Source organism: Pelophylax lessonae (genome assembly GCF_965119305.1).
Source record: "Pelophylax lessonae genome assembly, chromosome: 3".
Lineage (NCBI taxonomy): Eukaryota > Metazoa > Chordata > Amphibia > Anura > Ranidae > Pelophylax > Pelophylax lessonae.
Window position 1 is genome coordinate 316,252,131 of NC_138770.1, and position 19,946 is coordinate 316,272,076.

General features: G+C 47.2%; 1 protein-coding gene across 2 annotated transcripts in view; it reads left to right on the forward strand.

Moving 5' to 3' along the window:
* The window catches only part of CCDC150 (coiled-coil domain containing 150), a 99,360-nt gene that overhangs the window by 43,419 nt on the left and 35,995 nt on the right, over positions 1 to 19,946 (forward strand). For both annotated transcript variants that reach the window (XM_082252048.1, XM_082252049.1), the window contains 3 exons: positions 18,506 to 18,598; positions 19,450 to 19,557; positions 19,695 to 19,819. In XM_082252048.1, the coding sequence (XP_082108174.1) occupies positions 18,506 to 18,598; positions 19,450 to 19,557; positions 19,695 to 19,819 (326 nt within the window). The remainder of the gene's footprint in view (positions 1 to 18,505; positions 18,599 to 19,449; positions 19,558 to 19,694; positions 19,820 to 19,946) is intronic.

Genomic DNA, 19,946 nt, shown 5'->3' on the forward strand with positions numbered 1-19,946 from the left:
CAGAGAGAGAGAGAGGGAGGAGGTGACAGAGAGAGAGAGAGGGAGGAGGTGACAGAGAGAGAGAGAGGGAGGGGTGACAGAGAGGGAGGGGTGACAGAGAGAGAGGGAGGGGTGACAGAGAGGGGGAGGGGGTGACAGAGAGAGAGAGGGAGGGGGTGACAGAGATGGAGGGGGAGACAGAGAGAGAGGGAGGGGGTGACAGAGAGAGAGGGAGGGTGGTTGACAGAGAGAGGGAGGGGGGTGACAGAGAGAGGGGGGGGTGAAATATAAAGGGGGGGTGACAAAGAGGGGGAGGGGGCGACAGAGAGAGAGAGGGGGGGCTGACAGAGAGAGAGGGAGGGGGTGACAGGGAGGGGGGTGACAGAGAGGAAGGGGGGTGACAGAGAGGGGGGGTGACAGAGAGGGATGGGGTGGGGGAGAGGGTGACAGAAAAGGGGAGGGGGTGATGGAAAGGGGGAGGGGTGGGTGACAGAGAGGGGGAGGGGGTGACTGAGATTGAGAGGGGGGGTGACAGAGAGAGGGTGATGGAGAGTGGGAGGGGGGTGACAGAGAAGGGGAGGGGGGGTGACAGAGAGGGGGAGGGGGGTGACAGAGAGAGGGCGTGACAGAGAGAGAGGGAGGGGGTGGCCGAGGGGGAGAGGGGTGATAGAGAGGGGGGTGACAGAGAGGGGGAGGGGGGTAACAGAGAGGGAGGGGAGGGTGACAGAGAGAGGGAGGAGGGTGACAGAGAGGGGGAGGGGGTGATAGAAAGGGGGGAGACAGAGAGGGAGGGGGGTGATGGAGAGGGTGAGGGGGGTGACAGAGAGGGGGAGGGGGTAACAGAGAGGAAGGGGAGGGTGACAGAGAGGGAGGGGGTGACAGAGGGAGGGGGTGACAGAGAGAGGGGGGTGACAGAGAGGGAGGGAGGGTGTGACAGAGAGAGAGGGGGTGACAGAGAGGGGTGATAGAGAGGGGGTGACAGAGAGGGGGAGGGGGGTAACAGAGAGGGAGGGGAGGGTGACAGAGAGAGAGAGGGGGTGACAGAGAGGGGGTGACAGAGAGGGGGAGAGGGGTGATAGAGAGGGGGTGACAGAGAGGGGGAGGGGGGGTAACAGAGAGGGAGGGGAGGGTGACAGAGAGAGGGAGGAGGGTGACAGAGAGAGGGGGAGTGATAGAGAGGGGGGAGACAGAGAGGGTGAGGGGGGTGACAGAGAGGGGGAGGGGATAACAGAGGTAGGGGAGGGTGACAGAGAGGGGGAGGGGGTGGCAGAGAGAGAGAGAGGGGGTGACAGAGGGGGAGGGGGGTGACAGAGAGAGAGGGGGGTGACAGAGAGGGAGGGGTGACAGGGAGGGGGGTTCCGGGGGGGGGTGACAGAGAGGAAGGGGGGAGTGACAGAAAGGGGGAGGGAGGTGACAGAGAGGAAGGGGGGGGTGACAGAGGGAGGGGGGTGACAGAGAGGGGGAGGGAGGTGACAGAGAGGGAGGGGGGTGACAGAGAGGGGGAGGGGGGTGACAAAGAGGGAGGGGGTGACAGAGAGTGGGAAGGGGGACCAAAAGGGAGGGGGTGACAGAGAGGGGGAGTGGTTTCCTGGGGGGGGGCAGAGGTGAAAGAGAGGGAGGGGGGATACAGAGGGGGAGGGGCGGTGACAGGGAGGGGGGTGATAGAGAGGAGGAGTGACAGAGGGGGAGGGGGGGTTGACAGATAGGGAGGGGGGTGACAGAGGTGGATGGGGGATGACAGAGAGGGAGGGGGGGTGACAGAGGGGAGAGGGAGATTTCTTCTAGTTCTTCTGATACCTGAGATGCCAGCCAGGCCTTCCATCGACCGTCGCTGCAGTACATCCATCCACCACTGAACGTTGCCTGGAGCTGGAGGAGCCGACTGATGATGATGTCATGACTCATGTGAGCGGGGGCAGAGGTGGAGCCCTGTGACGAGGGGAGCCGCCTATATTGCACGGAGCTTCGGACTCCGAACTCCAGAGGCACTATCGGCCGCCTGGGCTAGAGAAGAGAGGTGGACACACACAGAGCTCCGGGATTGGAGATGGGGGCGCCAGGGGCGCAGGCTGAACGGAGGAGCAGAAAGACATTGCTACACTGCCAATGTTTTTGCACCCCTCCTCGGTACGCCCCTGGACCCAGGAGAAATCTGCATTTGGCCGCAGTGTTCTGCAGGCAGCGGTGTAATCCTTTTTGTTTTCTGATGGCGGTATTTTTTGGTGTTCCCCTCCGATGCATTGCTTTGGGACATACCATATGTTATGACTTATGGCTCTGTGTCCCGTGATGTACAAAAAGAAAAATGGATTTTTAATACATACTTACATGTAAGATCCATTTCTTGAAGTACATCACGGGACACAGAGGTTCCTCCCCTCTTCTATGGGGCCTTTATTGCTTGCTACAAAAGTGTGGAAGGGGTTATATAGGTGGACATCCTTTCTGATTGGTTGCCAGTGTCCTTCACTTGTAGGTGTAACGCTCCTGCGTTTCTTATATGGTGTGGATTTTCAGCTGCAGAAATAGTTCCACGTCAGTAGTCATGTAAGAGATATGCTGAGATACCATTCCCAACCTCAATGACTCATCATGTGTGGAAGGTCTTATTTCAGCCAGTAAATACACACAATTAGCAAGCTGGTTCCTAGAATGACTTTATGTATGTGGTAACACAATGATGAAGGTTGAGGGATAGGTTGAGTGGAGGTGGTAGGTGATAGACACTTGAAGGTGAGACGATGGATGCAGGAAGGGTTAGCAATGTTGTATGATAGCAGATGATAGAATAGCAGGTGGACATACAAAAGAGATCAACCCAGTGCAGAAAAGTAGCAGTAGTCTCAAGAGCTAGCAATCTAGTTATGCAGATGTGATAAACAGTCTTTACTATGCAGAGCTAGATAGTGTAAGCTTAGTATAAGTTTTATAGAGAATTCCCCTGCGGGGTACTTAGCACTATTAGCGATACAGCCGAAGGGTGGTTCAGGAGAGGCGGATGATCCAGTAGCGGGATACAGGGATCAGCGCGGCGAGGTTCCGTCAGCGAGGTAAGCTTGCAAGCATGGAAGCTTCAAGCAAGGTTAGCATCCAGGTAAGGGTGTTTGAACGAACACATGTGAGTGAGAACCGGCGCTTTAAATAGCCATCTAGTCCGGCGCTGGGTGATGACAGCTCCAGTCTTAAAGGTGTATGCGCACCTTTCCAAAAGTAAATGGTGGGGCGCATACACTTGTGGAAAGTGTAATTTAGGGTACCAAAGGTACCGGAACATTACAGTAGGTGGCTATATAACCAATATGTTATGATTTATGGCTCTGTGTCCTGTGATGTACTTCAAGAAATGAATTTTACAGGTAAGTATGTATTAAAAATCCATTTATTCCAGTGGTAGTAGATCTCACTCAAGTCATCGAGTTGATTCATGTTTTATCACATCAATGTTTCAGCCCCATTTGATGCAGCTAAGGCTTTGTGTTGCGGGCCATGATTTCTCACTTATGTTGTCCCCATTAATTTCTTGTTATGGCAACAATCCCAGCATCTCCTATTTCCTTGTGTGTGCAATCAGGACTTTGTACTTAAGCCGGCCATACATAGATCAACATTCCTTGCTAAACTGGACAAATTTTGATCCAAGTATGGGCAAGGATGTTGTACAGACGTCAAACTACCAATAGACTTCTGTAAAACCACCCTGTCAGATTTTTCAGCTCTGCAGGCTATAGACTGCATCATTGATTGGTATTCTGACATTGGGGAAATCTCCTCTCTGTCAGAATGCAAAAACTCAGCAGGGAGGCTTCCCCGCACCCACATTGAGTGTGTTGATGAGGGAACTAAGGTAATTTTTATTCAAACCGCTGGTTGATTGAAAAAATACTGACTCATCTATGGGCTGCCTTATTATAAAATTATTTTGTAGAGCTAGAGCACATAGAGGCACTGCCTCCTGGGTGGGAACTTCCATTCAGAATCCCCTGTGCTCCAATGTTTTACTAAAAGGAGTTTATGATGAGTACAAAACCACTTATAAGTAATCTGGTCGTTGAATGTCCTTGAATTTACATTAGTGGCAGTAATCATCTACTATATGTTTTGTTAAATTTCGATTGGTTTATAACTTCTGACATGGTACAAATAAGTGTTTTTTGCTTGAGATGCCTAATTTTAGGTTATTTGTGACAGTATTGTAACATTTAGGCCTCATTTACACTAACTCTACCTCCACCTTGTTCTGCCAAGGCAGCGGCTGTGGGTGTACACATAACGTGTCGCATTGGGGAGCGGCAAAACTGATTCCTGCCATCATGTTCAGTGGGCTTATCTGTCTGCAATCCATTCTACTGAATGCACTCTGCAGTTCCAGCATTTGTACAGGGTTTAAGGGGTTAAAGTAGGCAGTGAAAAGGCAATGCAGTGCCTCTCCGCTGCCTGGTAAATGCTCTTTCTCTTTCGTTCATTGACAGACACAGCTCCTGATCTTTTTAACTGTTGGGTTATACTTCCTCTTACGGGAGTAGGACACTAGGCAGAAAAAAAGGTATACTCCCTCTCTCTGCTATAGGTACTCTGTTTTTTCTGTCTAATCAGGAGTAAGGACCTAGTTCCTTGCTGGGATCTCTGGTCCTGGTAATTTTTTTCTTTTTAGTCAGAATTTTCCTGGATTTTTTCCTGTGAGATCTACAATCAACTGCCGGACTAGGCGATGGGCTGGATAATCTAGATCTAGTGGTCACCCCAATCTGGCCAGCAAGCGCGCACAGACCTCAGCTCTGCCCTAGGTGGGCTGCAACATAGCCCCACTGGACAGGGGCTGGCCTGAGAGTTAAACACCTCGCGAGGTCACATATGACTGTGTCTCGGCCCGGGTCGCAGCATTTCTTATGGCCGACAGCCCCCCATTTCCATGGAGAGGAGGTTCTGTCTGGAGCAGTGCCCGTCTGGTTCCTGGTATGGTAAGTAACTGTCCCCCTTACTGTTTGGGGTCGACATGGGCCCCTCCATGGGACAGTCGGACCCCTGGGTTCCCCTCCTTCCCATTAGGCACCCATCTCATCGGTCTGGCGGTCCCTGTGGGCCATCTCGCCCCCCCATCTGCCTCCCCCTTTACTGACTCTGGGGCTATAGGGTGGCCTGGTCCACCGCCCAGGGTGGGGGCAGGGTGCTGTGTTGGCGATTGGGGTGGGGTGTTCGCTGCCGGCGATCGGCTGTAGGGGGAGGATCTGTACCTGGTGGGGGCTCCTGCAAGGGCCCCCCTTCCTGCCTGTGCCGTTCTCTGATCCTCCCTGGATCCCTGTAAGCCTTGTGGTTTTCCATTGAAAATAGCGTCAGCCATGACAGTGGAGCCGTCTGGGCAGCGATTTTGGCGTTGGGAGCCACTCCTTATCTCCTGGTGCTGACTCCTGGATCTTTTCATTTCCTGATCGCTCTTCGTGGAGTGCAGATTCTGGTAGCTGCGGTGTCTGGTTTCTGTGGGGTGGTGAGTCTGGTGGGGTCCCCTCCCTCTATACTGAGGATTGATTGGTGCTCTGTGGCTGGCAACGGGATAGACTGCCAGAGAGTTGGGGGTATCTAGTGACTCTTGGAGTCTTCGGAGCACATCTCCCCACCTGATCCCCTCTCTGAGGCTACGGGCCCTCCGGGTCCCATCCATCCTTCCATCCATCCATCGATGCACTGATGGCGGTCCTTGAGTCTATGGTGTCCCAGGTGGAGGTGGCTTTTGGGTGACAGGCTGGAAGAAAGTGCCCCCGCCTTCCCCTGCCTCATCTGTCTCATCAGATCCTGAATCTGATTCGGCGGACGTGGGTCACCCAGCTGGGTCTGTGACCACGCGCCCTGAATCCTCAGATAGTGAGGCAGGTTCCTCCACTTCTGCAACTGCGTACGAAAAGGCTCTGGTGGATGGACGGATTGTAGCTGTGCGTGAAACCTTAAAGATGGAGGACGCAGCTGAAGCTGCGGCAGAGGCGCAGGTTCCCTTTGGCATTCACAAGCCATCCAGAGCGGAAAAGATTTTCCCTTTCCCCTCCTATTTTGACAGAATTTTCTCTAAATAGTGGGGACAACCAAAGCGTCCCCTTGGGGTACCTAAGCGATTTTGCTAGGCGATACCCTTCTTAAAGAGGAAGTAAACCCTCCTCAGGAAGTTGTACCTATAGGTAAGCCTATGATAAGGCTTACCTATAGGTACTGTAAATATCTCCTAAACATGTACCGTTTAGGAGATATTTACCTTTAATGCAGCCAGTGACGTCACTGGCGCATGCGCTCTGAAGGAACGGCTGATCGTGCCGTTCCTTCAGAGCCCCGTGCCGTGACCGTCGGCTCCCGCGCGCGTGCGCGGGAGTGACGTCACCGCGGCTCCGGCCAATCAGATGACCGGATGCCGCGATCCCGGAAGACGAGCGACATGTCATGTCGCCCGTCATACAGGTAAGAGAGCGGCACGGCGGGGGCTCGTTCTAAGGTAAGTATTTCATAATGAGCTAGTATGCGATGCATACTAGCTCATTATGTCTTTCTCTTGCAGGTTGTAAAAAAAAAAAAAAATTTTTAAACAAGTTTACAACCTCTTTAAGAAGTGGACTCTTCCACCAGTGGTAGACCCTCCGGTTTCCAGATTAAACAAGGCAACCATGATTCCGGTTGAAGAGTCCACGGCCTTTAAGGACCCGGCTGACAGGAAGGCGGAGGCTGTGGCCTGCAATATGTACACCCTGGCTGGTTCGGCACTGAGGCTGTTATTCACCATTGCATCAGGCGATTGAGGGTGAATACAGATGCACAAAATGTAAGCACCCTGGAAGCTCAGGTCCTAAATCTAGGGAAGCAACTGGCAACACTGAGAAGAATCTCCATACTGAAGGAGAGCTGGGAACATACCCCCCAGGTGCAGGCAAGGGCCATCACAGAGGAGGGCGGAGATACAAGGGTGCAGACATCAGAGCAGAGTAATTGGGTGACAGTTAGGAAGGGAACAAGGCAAGGAGGCCGGTCCTGGGCTGGATCATCCCAATAAATACGCCCTATTGCATGATGTTGGGGAAATCAGTCAGGGACCAGCATTGCTGGAGCAGAGCGACGCCCCTAGCTGCCAGGGGAACAACTCCTCCAGTGAAGGTGGAAGCAAGAGAAAGGAAAGACAGGTTCTGGTGGTAGGGGACTCAATTATTAGGACAGAGAGGGCAATCTGTCAAAAAGACCATAAGTGCCGAACTGTCTGTTGTTTACCAGGCGCTCTGGTTTGGCACATCATGGATCTGGTGGACAGATTATTGGGTGGGGCTGGGGATGGTACATGTGGGTACATGTGTCATGGTACATGTGGGTAATGACAAAGTCAGAGGGAGATGGAGAGTCCTATAAAACGATTTCATGAACTTAGGAGCTAAATTGAGGAGTAGCACCTCCAAGTTCGTATTTTCAGAAATCCTACCTGTACCTCGAGCCATGCCAGAGAGGCAGCGGGAGATTAGGGAAGTAAACAAGTGGCTGAGGAGCTGGTGTAGTAAGGAGGGTTTTGGGTTCCTGGAGAACTGGGCTGACTTCTCAGTCGGCTACTGGCTCCTTAGTAGGGACGAATTGCACCTAAATGGGGAGGGTGCAGCCGTACTGGGAGAGAAGATAGCCAACAAGTTAGAGAGGCTTTTAAACTAGGTGATGGGGAGAAGGGTACAGATGTAGAATTAGCTAGCGGGGAGCAAGGTTCAGCGAGCACAAATGGGGACATTAGCGCTAGGGTGTTCAGAGTTCCTAAACCCAAGGTGGGTATAGGGACAAATCACAAGAGCAGCCTAAAAACATCAAACGAGGATATAGTATGCAACCGGACAAAATTATGAGGTTTGTATACACCAATGCTAGAAGCCTGGCCAACAAGATGGGAGAGCTGGAGCTGCTAATGTATAGGGAGGACTTAGATTTTGGGGTGGATTTCAGAGACTTGGTTTGACAGCTCTCATTATTGGCTGGCGACCATTCAGGGGTATTCCATATATCGCAGAGATAGAGAAGGTAGAAAAGGGGGAGGGGTATGTATGTATATTAAGAACAGTGCACAGGTAAATATGAGGGACGACATTGCAAACGGAGCTAAGGAGGAGGTAGAATCCCTATAGGTGGAACTTCAAAGGGAAGGCACTATGGGGAAAGTAATATTGGACTTATGCTATAGGCCCGCAAAACCAGAAGAAGGAGTGGGAGGAGGACCTTCTATCACAGCTTGGAATGGCAGCAAGGATAGGAAATGTAATTATAATGGGGGACTTTAATTATCTAGATATAGACCGCGCATTCATCCAAGGCTTGGCAGTTCCTAAATGTTTTGCAGGACAATTTCATAGGTCAGAGGGTAAACGCACCAACAAGAAACAATGCGGTACTAGACCTACTGATTATCAAAAATACGGACCTGATCACGGATATAGAAATAGGGTGCAAATCCAGGAAATAGTGACCATAGGCCAATTAGTTTCAGTATAAATCATAGAAATAGGAAACAAGGTTAATATAAGGACACTGAATTTCAAAAGAGCCAACTTCCCTAAACTGCGCTCTTTGCTGGACAATATCTAATGGGATAGAACCCTGGGAACAAAGAACATGGAGGAAAAATGTGAGTGCTTCAAGAACATACTAAACAAAGAGATTGGCCAGTGCATTCCAAAGGGGAATACATTTAAAAGAGCAAAAATAAACCCAGGGTGGCTAAACTCCAACATAAATATGCAGATTAAGCACTTGCCGACCGGTCACGTTGACCGTACTGCGGCAAAGTGGCTCGATATCGTCCAGACGTAGACCTGGACTCCTCCCCTTGTGGGCAGCGACCCTGGCCCGACTCCCGCAGTGTTTTCAGTCACCGCGGGAGTCAGGCCAGGGGAAGAGAGGCAGTGATCACTGCTGCTCTTCCCCGATCGTCGGGGATTGAGTGTGGAAATCCGCCCGCTTGTGTAAACAAAGCGGGCGGATCTCCTAAGTGACAGGCAGGGTCAGATTGCAGGATTCAGCATAGCTGAACCTGCGATCTGTGCCTGTGTCACTCAGTCCCCTCCCCCCACACACGTTAGTAAGCACCAGGCATACATTAACCCCTTGATCACCAATAAAAGTTAACCCCTTCCCTGCCAGTGTCATTTTTACATTAACAGTGCATATTTATAGCACTGATTACTGTAGTAATGTCACTGGTACCCCCAAAAGTGTCAAAAATGTCAGTCAAGGGTCCGATCTGTCCGCCGCAATGTCGCAGTCCCGCAAAAAAAATCGCAGATCGCCGCCATTACTAGTTAAAAAAAAAAACAATAAAAATGACATAAATTTCCCGTAGTTAGTAGCTGTGATAATTTTTGCGCAAACCAATCAAAATACGCTTAGTGCGATTTTTTTTTTTACCAAAAATATGTAGCAGAAAACAAATTGGCCTAAAATGTTAAAAAATGTTGATTTTTACATTGTTTTTTGGGGAATTTCATATAAAAAAATGTGAAAAATATTGTTATTTTTTCAAATTGTCGCTCTCTGTTTATAGCACAAAAAGTAAAAATCGCACAGGTGATCAAATACCACCAAAAGAAAGCTCTATTTGTGGGGAAAGAAGGACATAAATTTAATTTGGGTACAGCATCGCACGACCGCGCAACTGTCCGTTAAAGTAACACAGTGCCGAATCGCAAAATATAGCCTAGTCAGGAATGGGGTAAAATCTTCCGGTCTTAAAGCGGTTAAAAATATGCTCATTGAGAATTTTTTTGTCAAAGACATGTAGCTAAATACATTTTGGCCTAAATATATGACAAAAATTGAATATATTGGATATTTTTTAACTGTCGAAGTAGAAAAATATTGTTATTTTTTCAAAATTTTCACATTTTTTTATTAATATTGCAAAAAATGAAAAGCACAGAGGTGATCAAATACCGCCAAAAGAAAGCTCTTTTTGTGGGAAAAAAAGGACATAAATTTCGTTTGGGTACGACGTTGCATGACCGTGCAATTGTCAGTTAAAGTCGCACAGTGCCGAATCGCAAAAAGTGGCCTGGACGTAAGACAGCAAAATCCTCCGGTGGTAAAGTGGCTAATACTAAAGAAAAGGCCTTGAAAAAATACAAGGCTGAGGGGTCATTGGCAGCATTCCAACATTACAAAGAGTGCAATAAGAAATATAAAGGCAAAATCAATGCGGCTAAAATAGAACACAAAAGACATATAGTGGAAGAGAGTAAAAAAAACCCCAAGAAATTCTTTAAGTATATAAATAGTAAGAAAGCGAGACCAGAACACATTGGCCCCATAAAAGACGATGAAGGGAATCTGGCCACAGAGGACAGAGAGAAAGCGAAAGTGCTAAATAATTTCTTATCTTCAGTCTTCACAAAGGAATTGGGAGGCTACACTAACCCAGCTTGTAATGTTAAATTAAATAATACACCTCAGGAAGTACCCCCATGTTTAACAGAAGATAGACTTCCGGGTATGGTGCCAGCTGATTGGAAAAAAGCCAACGTGGTACCAATATTTAAAAAAGGGGTGAGATATATCCTGGGTAACTATAGGCCGGTCAGCCTAACATCAGTAGGCTGCAAGATTTTGGAGGGGATGTTAAGGGACTATATACAAGACTTTAGTAATGAAAACGGTATTATTAGTAGTAATCATCATGGAATCATGAAAAATCGATCTTGCCAGACCAATCTATTAACCTTCTATGATGAAGTGAGTTGCCATCTAGATAAAGGAAGGCCTGTGGAAGTGGTGTATCTGGACTTTGCAAAGGCATTTGAAACCATTCCCCACAAATGCTTACTGTACAAACTAAGGTACATAGGTATGGACCAAAGGGTGAGTACCTGGATAGAGAACTGGCTCCAGGGGCGAGTCCAGAGGGTGGTGATAAATGGGGAGTACTCAGATTGGTTAAGCATGGAAAGTGGGGTCCCCCAAGGATCTGTCCTGGGACCAATCCTGTTTAATTTATTCATAAACGACCTAGAGGATGGGATAAACAGCACAATCTCGGTATTTGAAGCAGGGCAATAACTTCTATGCAGGACGTGGTAACCTTACCAGCAGACCTGAACAAAATAATGGGGTGGGCAACTACATGGCAGATGAGGTTTAATGTGGAAAAATATCAGGTAATGCACTTGGGCATCAGAAACACAAACGCAAGTTACTAGCTGGGGGGGGGGGGGAACCTCTGTGTGAATCTAAGATGGAAAAGGACCTGGGGGTCCTAGTCGACAACAGGATTGGCAGTGGCATGCAATGCCAAGCCGCTGCAAGCAAAGCCAACTGAATACTGGCATGTATAAAAAAGGGGATTCACTCTAGAAATAAAGAGATTATTCTCCGGCCACATCTGGAGTATGCTGTCCAGTTCTGGTCACCGGTCCTCAGAAAGGATGTGCTGGAACTGGAGAGAATCCAGAGAAGGGCAACAAAAATAATTAGGGGAATGGAGGACATAAGCTATGAGGAAAGACTACAAGCATTGAACTTATTCTCTCTGGATAAGAGACGCGTGAGAGGGGATATATCAATGTAAAAATACTGTACTGGTGACCCTAGCATGAGGAACAAACTTTTAAGAGAAATGGAATACAATAAGATATATGGCCACTCACTAAAACTAGAAGAAAAATGGTTTAACCTTAAACTACCTAAGGGGTTCTTTACTGTCAGAGCAGTAAGGATGTGGAATTCTCTTCCACAAGCAGTGGTATCAGCAGGGAGCATCGATAGTTTCAAAAAACTACTAGATGGGCACCTTAAAGACCACAACATAAAGGGGTATACGATGTATGGTTAACAGCAAACACACATTATGGGTTGAACTGGATGGACTGATGTCTTTTTTCAACCTCACTATCTATGTAACTATGTAACCATACGAGCTTGAGGGTGTTTGGCTGGATTCGGAATTTTCAGAAGTCCGCTCTGATTCTGTCCACAAAGGTGTACTATCTGGGTCTGACTCTAGACTCTGCCTTAGCCAGAGTGCTTCTTCCTCTGGACAAACTCCAGAAACTGCAGGTTGTGAAATGTCTCCTGCTGTCCAGCAGATGGTAATCCCTCTAGACTTGCATGCAGGTGCTGGGCCTGATGGTGTCTACCTTTTGAGGGGGTTCAGTTTGCACTGTTCCATACAAGGGTCCCTACAAGGAAGATTCTGGCCAAATGGGACAGGAATCCACAGTCTCTGGACAATCAGATACTGTCCTCAGCAAAATTTCTGCTCAGGGGGTCTGGACACTGGAAGAGTCCAGATTACCCGTCATGGTACTCTGAGCGATCAGACTGTGCCTGGAACATTGGACAGGTTGTCTTCAGGGATGTCCGACGCCTTCGCTCCTCTCAAGCTTCTGCCAAGACTTCTACGCAGTACTAAGGCAGAAGGGATTCCAGTCATCTTAGTGGCCCCGGAATGGCCTCGCCAGGCTTGGTACGCCGATTTGGTGCGGCTGGTCGCCAACGCTCCTTGGAAGCTTCCTCTCAGGGAGGATCTGCTGTCCCAAGGACCAATCTTGCATCCTGCTTTACAGTCGCTGGCTGTGATGGCTTGGCTGTTGAGCCAGGTGCTGATGGATAGAGGTTCGTCTGAGTCAGGGATTCCAACACTTAAAAGTTAGGAGATCTATTTTTAGGAAGATCTACCATCGTACGTGGAAGACGTACATTGCCTGGTGTGAGTCTCTTGGGGTTCATCCTCGCTCTTTTTTCGATGGCTCGGATCTTGACCTTCCTTCAACGGGGGGTTGACCAGAAACTGGCCTTGAGTACTATCAAGGGTCAGGTGTTGGCCTTAGCGGTCTTCGTTCAACGGCCCTTGGCCACATACTCCCTGGTACGTACTTTACTTCAGGGAGTTTGACAATTGACCCCTCCAGTGCGGTCTTTGTTGCAGCCTTGGGGCCTCACTTTGGTGCTCTGTCTTCTAGAAGCCTCCTTTTGAGAATCTTTGGGAGATTTCCCTGCTTACACTGTCCCAGAAGGTGGCCTTTTTGGGGACTTTCACCTTTGTGCGCATTGTGTCGGAATTGGCGGCATTACTTTGTCGTTCACCTTACTTGGTGTTTAACAGTGATGAGGTGGTTTTTCACCCCTGTCCGTCGTTCCTTCCTCAGGTTGTCTCTGATTTTCATTTGAATGAAGACATTGTGTTGCCTTCCCTGTGTCCTAGGCCAAAACATCTGAAGGAAATTGCTTTGCATGCCTTGGATGTGGTCCAGGTGATTAGGGTGTACCTGGCAGCTTTTAGGAAATCAGGGTCAGGTTCCTCCTTTCCCTGTCAAGACGCACTCTACTCGGGCGCTCAGTGATTCCTGGGCCTTCTGTCATCAGGCGTTAGTGACGCAGGTTTGCAAGGTGGATATGTTGGCATCTGCGGATCCTTCTTTTGGCTGCAAGTTTTTGCAGGCTTCTGTTTAAAGTACCTGGTCCTCTTTGAGGGTGTGTTGTTTTTTTCAGTTGAGCTCCATTTGTTTTGGGTGAGCTCCTGTTTACATTGTTGGCTATAGTTAGTCTTGGGAATTTCTTTTTTGCTGTTTCCAGCCCTCATGTTTAACACTGCTTTGGGATGTCCCAGTGGTTAAGAAGATCAGGAGCTGTGTCCCTCAATGAACGAAAGAGAAAATGGGATTTTTGACTTACTGTAAAATCTATTTCTCTGATGTTCATTGATGGACACATCACCCACCCCTCCGTGGAGTTGTAATCAGGGCTGTGGAGTCGGAGTTGGAGGAAATTTTGGGTACCTGGAGTCGGAGTCGGCAAACAATGCACCGACTCCTACTAAATTTAGATTGGAATTAAAAAAAAAAGACAGTTTAAATGTCCCAATTCACAAAAAGTTATAATTAATGACTTAGTAAAAGGAAACTTATAATTGAGGAGGCCAAATGTAAAAAGGAAGAACTACAGAAAGTTCTGAAAGGACGTTTTGTCTTCCTTAAAATGGATGCATGCACACGTCACAGAGTCAATTATTTTGCTATTAATGTTAGATTTGTGGATGAAAATAACAAAACAATAACACGGACCCTCGGATTAAAGGACACTCAGGCACATCACACCAGTGATTACCTTCAGAAGTTAGTGGAGGGTGTTCTAGAACATTTTGAAATTACAAAGGAACAGATTTTATGTGTTGTGACAGATAAGGCTTCTAACATGTTGAGCACAATTGAGAAGATGAACGCAGATGAAGAAGGTAACAAACAGATATTAGAGTTAGCGGAAGACAACTCTGCAAGTATTGGAGAAAGTTTAGAAACTGAAGAGAATGCTGACATTTTTTTAGACAACTTTGTTGAAGAAGCATTGAAGCTTGCATTCATCATATGTGATGTGCTGTTCATACACTGCAACTTGCCATAAGAGATGGATTAAAAGATCGCCATGCAGCTACACTAATTGGCAAATTACAGCAAGTAACTGTTGCAGCCAGGGCCCCCGAAAACAGATGCAATTTTAAAAAGATGTGCAGGAAAAGGAGCCATTTTGGCTCCTTTCTTACCTTCAAGGAATGTATAAAATACATTCGCATATTAATACAGAGGAGTCGGAAGTACAAAAAACTGAGGAGTCGAAGTCGGAACATTTATCTGCTGACTCCACAGCCCTGGTTGTAATTCTTCTGACACTGCTTGTAAATAAAAGTGAGTACCTATAGCAGAGAGAGGGAGTATACCCCCCTGGAACTGCCCATAGGCATAGCCAGACTTTTTTTCTGTCTAGTGTCCTACTCCTGTAGGGGGCAGTATAACACAATGGTTAAGAAGATCTGGAGCTGTGTCCGTCAATGAACATCAGAGAAAGGAATTTTACGGTACGTCAAAAATCCCATTTTTCAGTGACCAATGCTTTTGTAAACTACCTGTAAATGTGCTATATTTTCATTTCCGTTATTTTTAAAATGAACAAAAGTACAACTAGGACTTTAGAATTGCTGGAACCTTTGTCTGGAACTGGCATGTGGAGAAGCAAAAAGCATTAACCTGGTAAAACTTAAAAAACGTGAACTGAGAAAACTTAAAAAAGACCAGGTAGTAGCCTTACAAATTTGAAATTAAGTTTGATGCAGAATGACCCAGGAAGCACTGACGCTCCTAGTAGAATACACCCTAACCAAGAAGGGAGAAACCTCACCCTTGGTCCCATAGGTCATCACCTTTAGACACTAGCACAAAATTGAGTTTGGGTTGAGCTGGGAAGAGTTCTGCCTGGGCAGGGATTCATGCCTTTTCTTCTTGCCACTTTCCCAGTCACCTGAAGGTGGCAGCATACCCATGTAGTAATGACTGTTAACTCCTCTGTGTCCTGTGGTGTACGCATAAGAAATTGTAGCACAAGAGGATTGAGAGAAAAAACTGTTGTCACATTCCATAACAGTTTAGCAGATGACAATATACACTGCTCCAAAAAATTTAAAGGAACTCTTTTTTTAACCACTTGCCGACCAGCCGCCGTACTTATACTGTGGCAGGTCTGCCCTGTCCCACAAAACGATGTACCTTTACGTCGCTTCGTGGGACTGCTAGTGGGGACGAGGAACCAATCAGTGGGTCCGGCGGCCACGATGTCCGCCAGGTACCCGTGAACGCTCCCTGTGGACTAAAGACGGCAGACCACTGTTCTGTTAGTAATGAACACAGGGATCCGATGTGTTCCTCTTATTTAGGAACACAGGTCTCTGTGTTCATTCAGCAAGCCCATCCCCCACACAGTTAGAAAGCACCCCCTAGGGACACATTTAACTCTTTAATCGCCCCTGGTGTTAACCCCTTCCCTGCCAGTGTCATTAGAACAATACCAGTGTATATTTTTAGCACTGATTACTGTAGTAATGTCACTGGTCCCCTCAAAAGTGTTAAAAACATCTGGTGTCCGATCTGTCCGCCGCAATGTCTCAGTCCCGCTAGAAATCGCTGATCGCCGCTCTTACTAGTAAAAGTTTGTAGACGCAATAACTTCTGTGCTAACCAATCAATATACACTTATTGAGATTTTTTTTACCAAAAATATGTAGCTGAATACATATTTTCTGTTTATAGCGCAAAAAATCAAAAAAATTGCAGTGGTATACAATATTTTTCACATTCTGCTATATAACATTCTAAAAAAAAAAAAATTTAAAAATCACAATTTTTTAACACTTTAGGTCAATTTGTTTTCTGCTACATATTTTTGGTTAAAAAAAAGTCACAGTAAGCTTATTTTGATTGGTTTGAGAAAAAGTTATCATGTCTACTAACTACGGGAAAGATTTATGTCATTTTTATTGTTTTTTTTTTTGTTTACTAGTAATGGTGGCGATCTGCAATTTTTTGCGGAACTGCGACATTGCAGCGGACAGATTTTTGACACCTTTGGGGGTACCAGTGACATTACTACAGTAATCAGTGCTAAAAATATGCACTGGTACTGTAATAATGACACTGGCAGGGAAGGGGTTAACCCTATGGGTGATCAATGGGTTAAATGTGAGCCTAGGGGAGTGATTCTAACTGTGGGGGGGGCGTGGCTTGTGAAATGACCATAGAGACATGTGATCCTATACAGAAGGATCACATGAGCTCTGTGATAATTTCAGGGAGAAGTACAGTCGGCTGTGTTTACAACAGCCAATCGTCCTTCTTTCTCAGCGGGGAGCGATCGCGGGTGTCAGGCGGCAATCGGAGCCGCCTGACCCATGCATCGGCTTCCTTGCTGCCGAGTGGGGACGGGAGCGCGCCGCCGGCAGCGTATGCCCCCCCAGCTTCCAACGCGTGACCGACCTAGGTCTACGTCGGTTTGCTCAGGAGATCCACCCTGTCGCAGTAAAAAGGCGGTGGTTGGTCGGTAAGTGGTTAAGGGGGTAAAACCTTCCGGTTCAGAAGTGGCTAATCAGAGTATAGCATCAAGTCAATTAAATTCCTGGGATATTGATCTGGTCAGTTAACTAGCAGAGGGGTTTGTTAATCAGTTTCAGCTGCTTTGGTGTTAATTAAATTAACAGGTGCACTAGATGGGCAACAATGAGAACCTCAAAAACAGGAATGGTTTTACAGGTGGAGGCCATTTAAATTTTTTTCCTTACTCATCTTTTCTGACTGTTTTTTATTTTGCATTTGGCCAGGGTCAGTGTCACTACTGGTAGCATGAGGCGATACCTTGACCCTATGGAGCAGTGATGGCGAACCTTGGCACCCCAGTTGTTTTGGAATTACATTTCCCATGATACTCAACTATACTGCAGAGTGCATGATCATCCTGGGAAATGTAGTTCCAAAACATCTGGGGTGCCAAGTTTCGCCATCACTGCTATAGAGTTTGCACAGGCAGTCTGACTCCTCCAGGATGGCACATCAATACGTGCCATTGCCAGTAGGGTTTGCTGTGTCTCCCAGCACAGTCTCAGGAGCATGGAAGAGATTCTACGAGAGCTGGACAGGGCCGTAGAAGGTCCTTAACCCATCAGCAGGACCGGTATCTTCTCCTTTGTGCAAGGAGGAACAGGATGAGCACTGCCAGAGCCCTACAAAATTACCTCCAGCAGGCCACTGGTGTGAATTTCTCTGACAAAACCATCAGAAACAGACTTTATAAGGATGGCCTGAGTGCCCGACGTCCCCTGTGCTCACTTCCCGTCATCATTGAGCTTGATTAGCATTTGCCAGTGAAAACTAGGATTGGCAGGTCCACCACTGGCACCCTGTGCTTTTCACAGATAAGAGCAGGTTAACCCAGAGCACATGTGACAGAGGTGAAAGGGTCTGGAGAAGCCATGGAGAACATTATGCTGCCTGTAACATCGTTCAGCATGACCCGTTTGGTGGTAGGTCAGTGAAGTCTGAGAAGGCATATCCATGGAGGGACGCACAGACCTCTATAGGCTAGACAATGGCACCCTAACTGCCATTAGGTATCAGGATTAAATCTTTGGACCCATTGTCAGACCCTATGCTGGTGCAGTGGGTCCTGGATTCCTCCTGGTGCACGACAATGCCCAGCTCCATGTTGCAAGCGTATGCAGATGGGACATTATGTTTCAGTCCAGGTTGCACCTCAGTCTGTTTAGGAGCTCAGTGATGCCCTGGCCCATATCTTGGAGGAATTACCCCAAGACATCCTCGGTCGTCTCATTAGAAGCATGCCCCGACGTTGTCAGGCATGCATACAAGCACATGGGGCCCATACAAACTACCAAGTACCAATTTGAGTGGCTGCAATGAAATTTCAGCAAAATGGACTAGCCTGCTGCATCATTTTTCCCTTTGATTTTCGGAGTGTCTTTGAATTCAGCCCTCTGTAGGTTGATAATTTTCACTTCCATCAAACGATGTGGCATCCTTTCATTCCTAACACATTACCCAGTCCATATCAGTATAGATATCCAGCGTGAAATTTTTCCCCATTGAGATCTGATGTGTTTTCATAGTGTTTCTTTAATTTTTTTTAGCAGTGTATATGGATTGAGTGGAAACCATATGGAGATCTGTTGCGTTGATAATATGCTATTTTGACTTTGCTCTTCTTTTAGATTACCAAACAAAAACTTGAAGCTGAACAGGCTGAACTTTCTCAAATCAGACTTGACTGTGCCACTCTTCATGGTGTAGCAGAAAAAGTCCAGGTAACATAATCTGCCACCACCAGTCCCCATTCAGCCTTTAGGGCACCTTTTATGTGGGTGGACTGATCGGGTCCGTCTGTCAATTTTTTAGGTGGACCCGATTGGACCGGTACCAATACTTACAAAAAAATGGGAATATCTGCCCCCGATAAACGACAGATCCCTACTGCATATAGAGGACAGTGGGCTGTGTCTGCTCCACATAAACCGAGAAGCCATCCACCTGCTCAGCAGGGATCAGCGGGCAGGTTCCTTTGTGAGCATGCATACTCCTGGCCGAGTCCGCTCTGTATAAAAGGGGCCCTAATCAGCCTCACTATTTAGCTGTGCACAGGTCAGCACCTGTTGCCTTGACAATAGATTAATTTCCCGGCCCAAGATTCCAATCTGTGTTAGTCCCTGGGGTTCTGCACTCCTGAGTACTGACTTCTCCTTGTATTTTGAGCTGCGTTTTTTCCTGCCAACTTTGACCTTTGCCCTGTCCCAAATTGTTTAAATTTACTGACTCTGTACCATGCTCTGGTTCTATCCCAGCTTAGTTGCTTGAGGGCTGCAACCTGGTACACCCACCAGTAAAGTCTACCAGTCCTTGCAAGTTGCACTAGGGAAGGTCTGTTGGCATGTAAATGGACTCTGAACGTTATCCCTTTTTAGGGCTCACACCCTCTCCTGATCTTCATATAGCACAGAGAGTCCACTATCCAGTTTGTCCGTGACATAATTTACTTGTTTCTTGCAAAAAAAAATGCTTTCTTAGGCAGGCTTATAACTTGAGAAATGTTTATGATCTTTCACGTCATCTTTCTGAGTTTTATGTCATATGTATGTGTGTGTGGTTCATTGTATTACAGTGTTTAAACCAAGAGCTAGAGAGTCAGTGCTCAGAGCTTACTGCTACTGTCGAAAGACTCACCAATGAGAATAACCATCTCAAGACACAGCACCAGAAAGATCTTAAGGTATATACAAATCTTTGAGGGTATCCTTTTTGTAATGTTCATATTTAACCACTGTTATCATCTCCAACTTGTACTAGGTCTACTTTATTAAGACCACATGCCTATTGCATTCAATTCTGGAATAAAATGTCTTACAGGTGGTGCAAGACACCATGTCACAAAAGCTGCAGAAACAAGAGCTTATGTTAAATACAGTGCAGGAAAGCCTGAATGAAGAGCTCCAGACCTTTCAGAGTCATCAAACAGCACTGGAGAGAGAACTGTGAGTCACACAACATGTCTGACCTTGTTTCTATTACATTTAATTTTTTTTAATTTAAGATGGCATGGCAACTGATGACCTGTTTTTATTGTATTGTAGCAAGACCAACAAATATCTTGCATGCCTA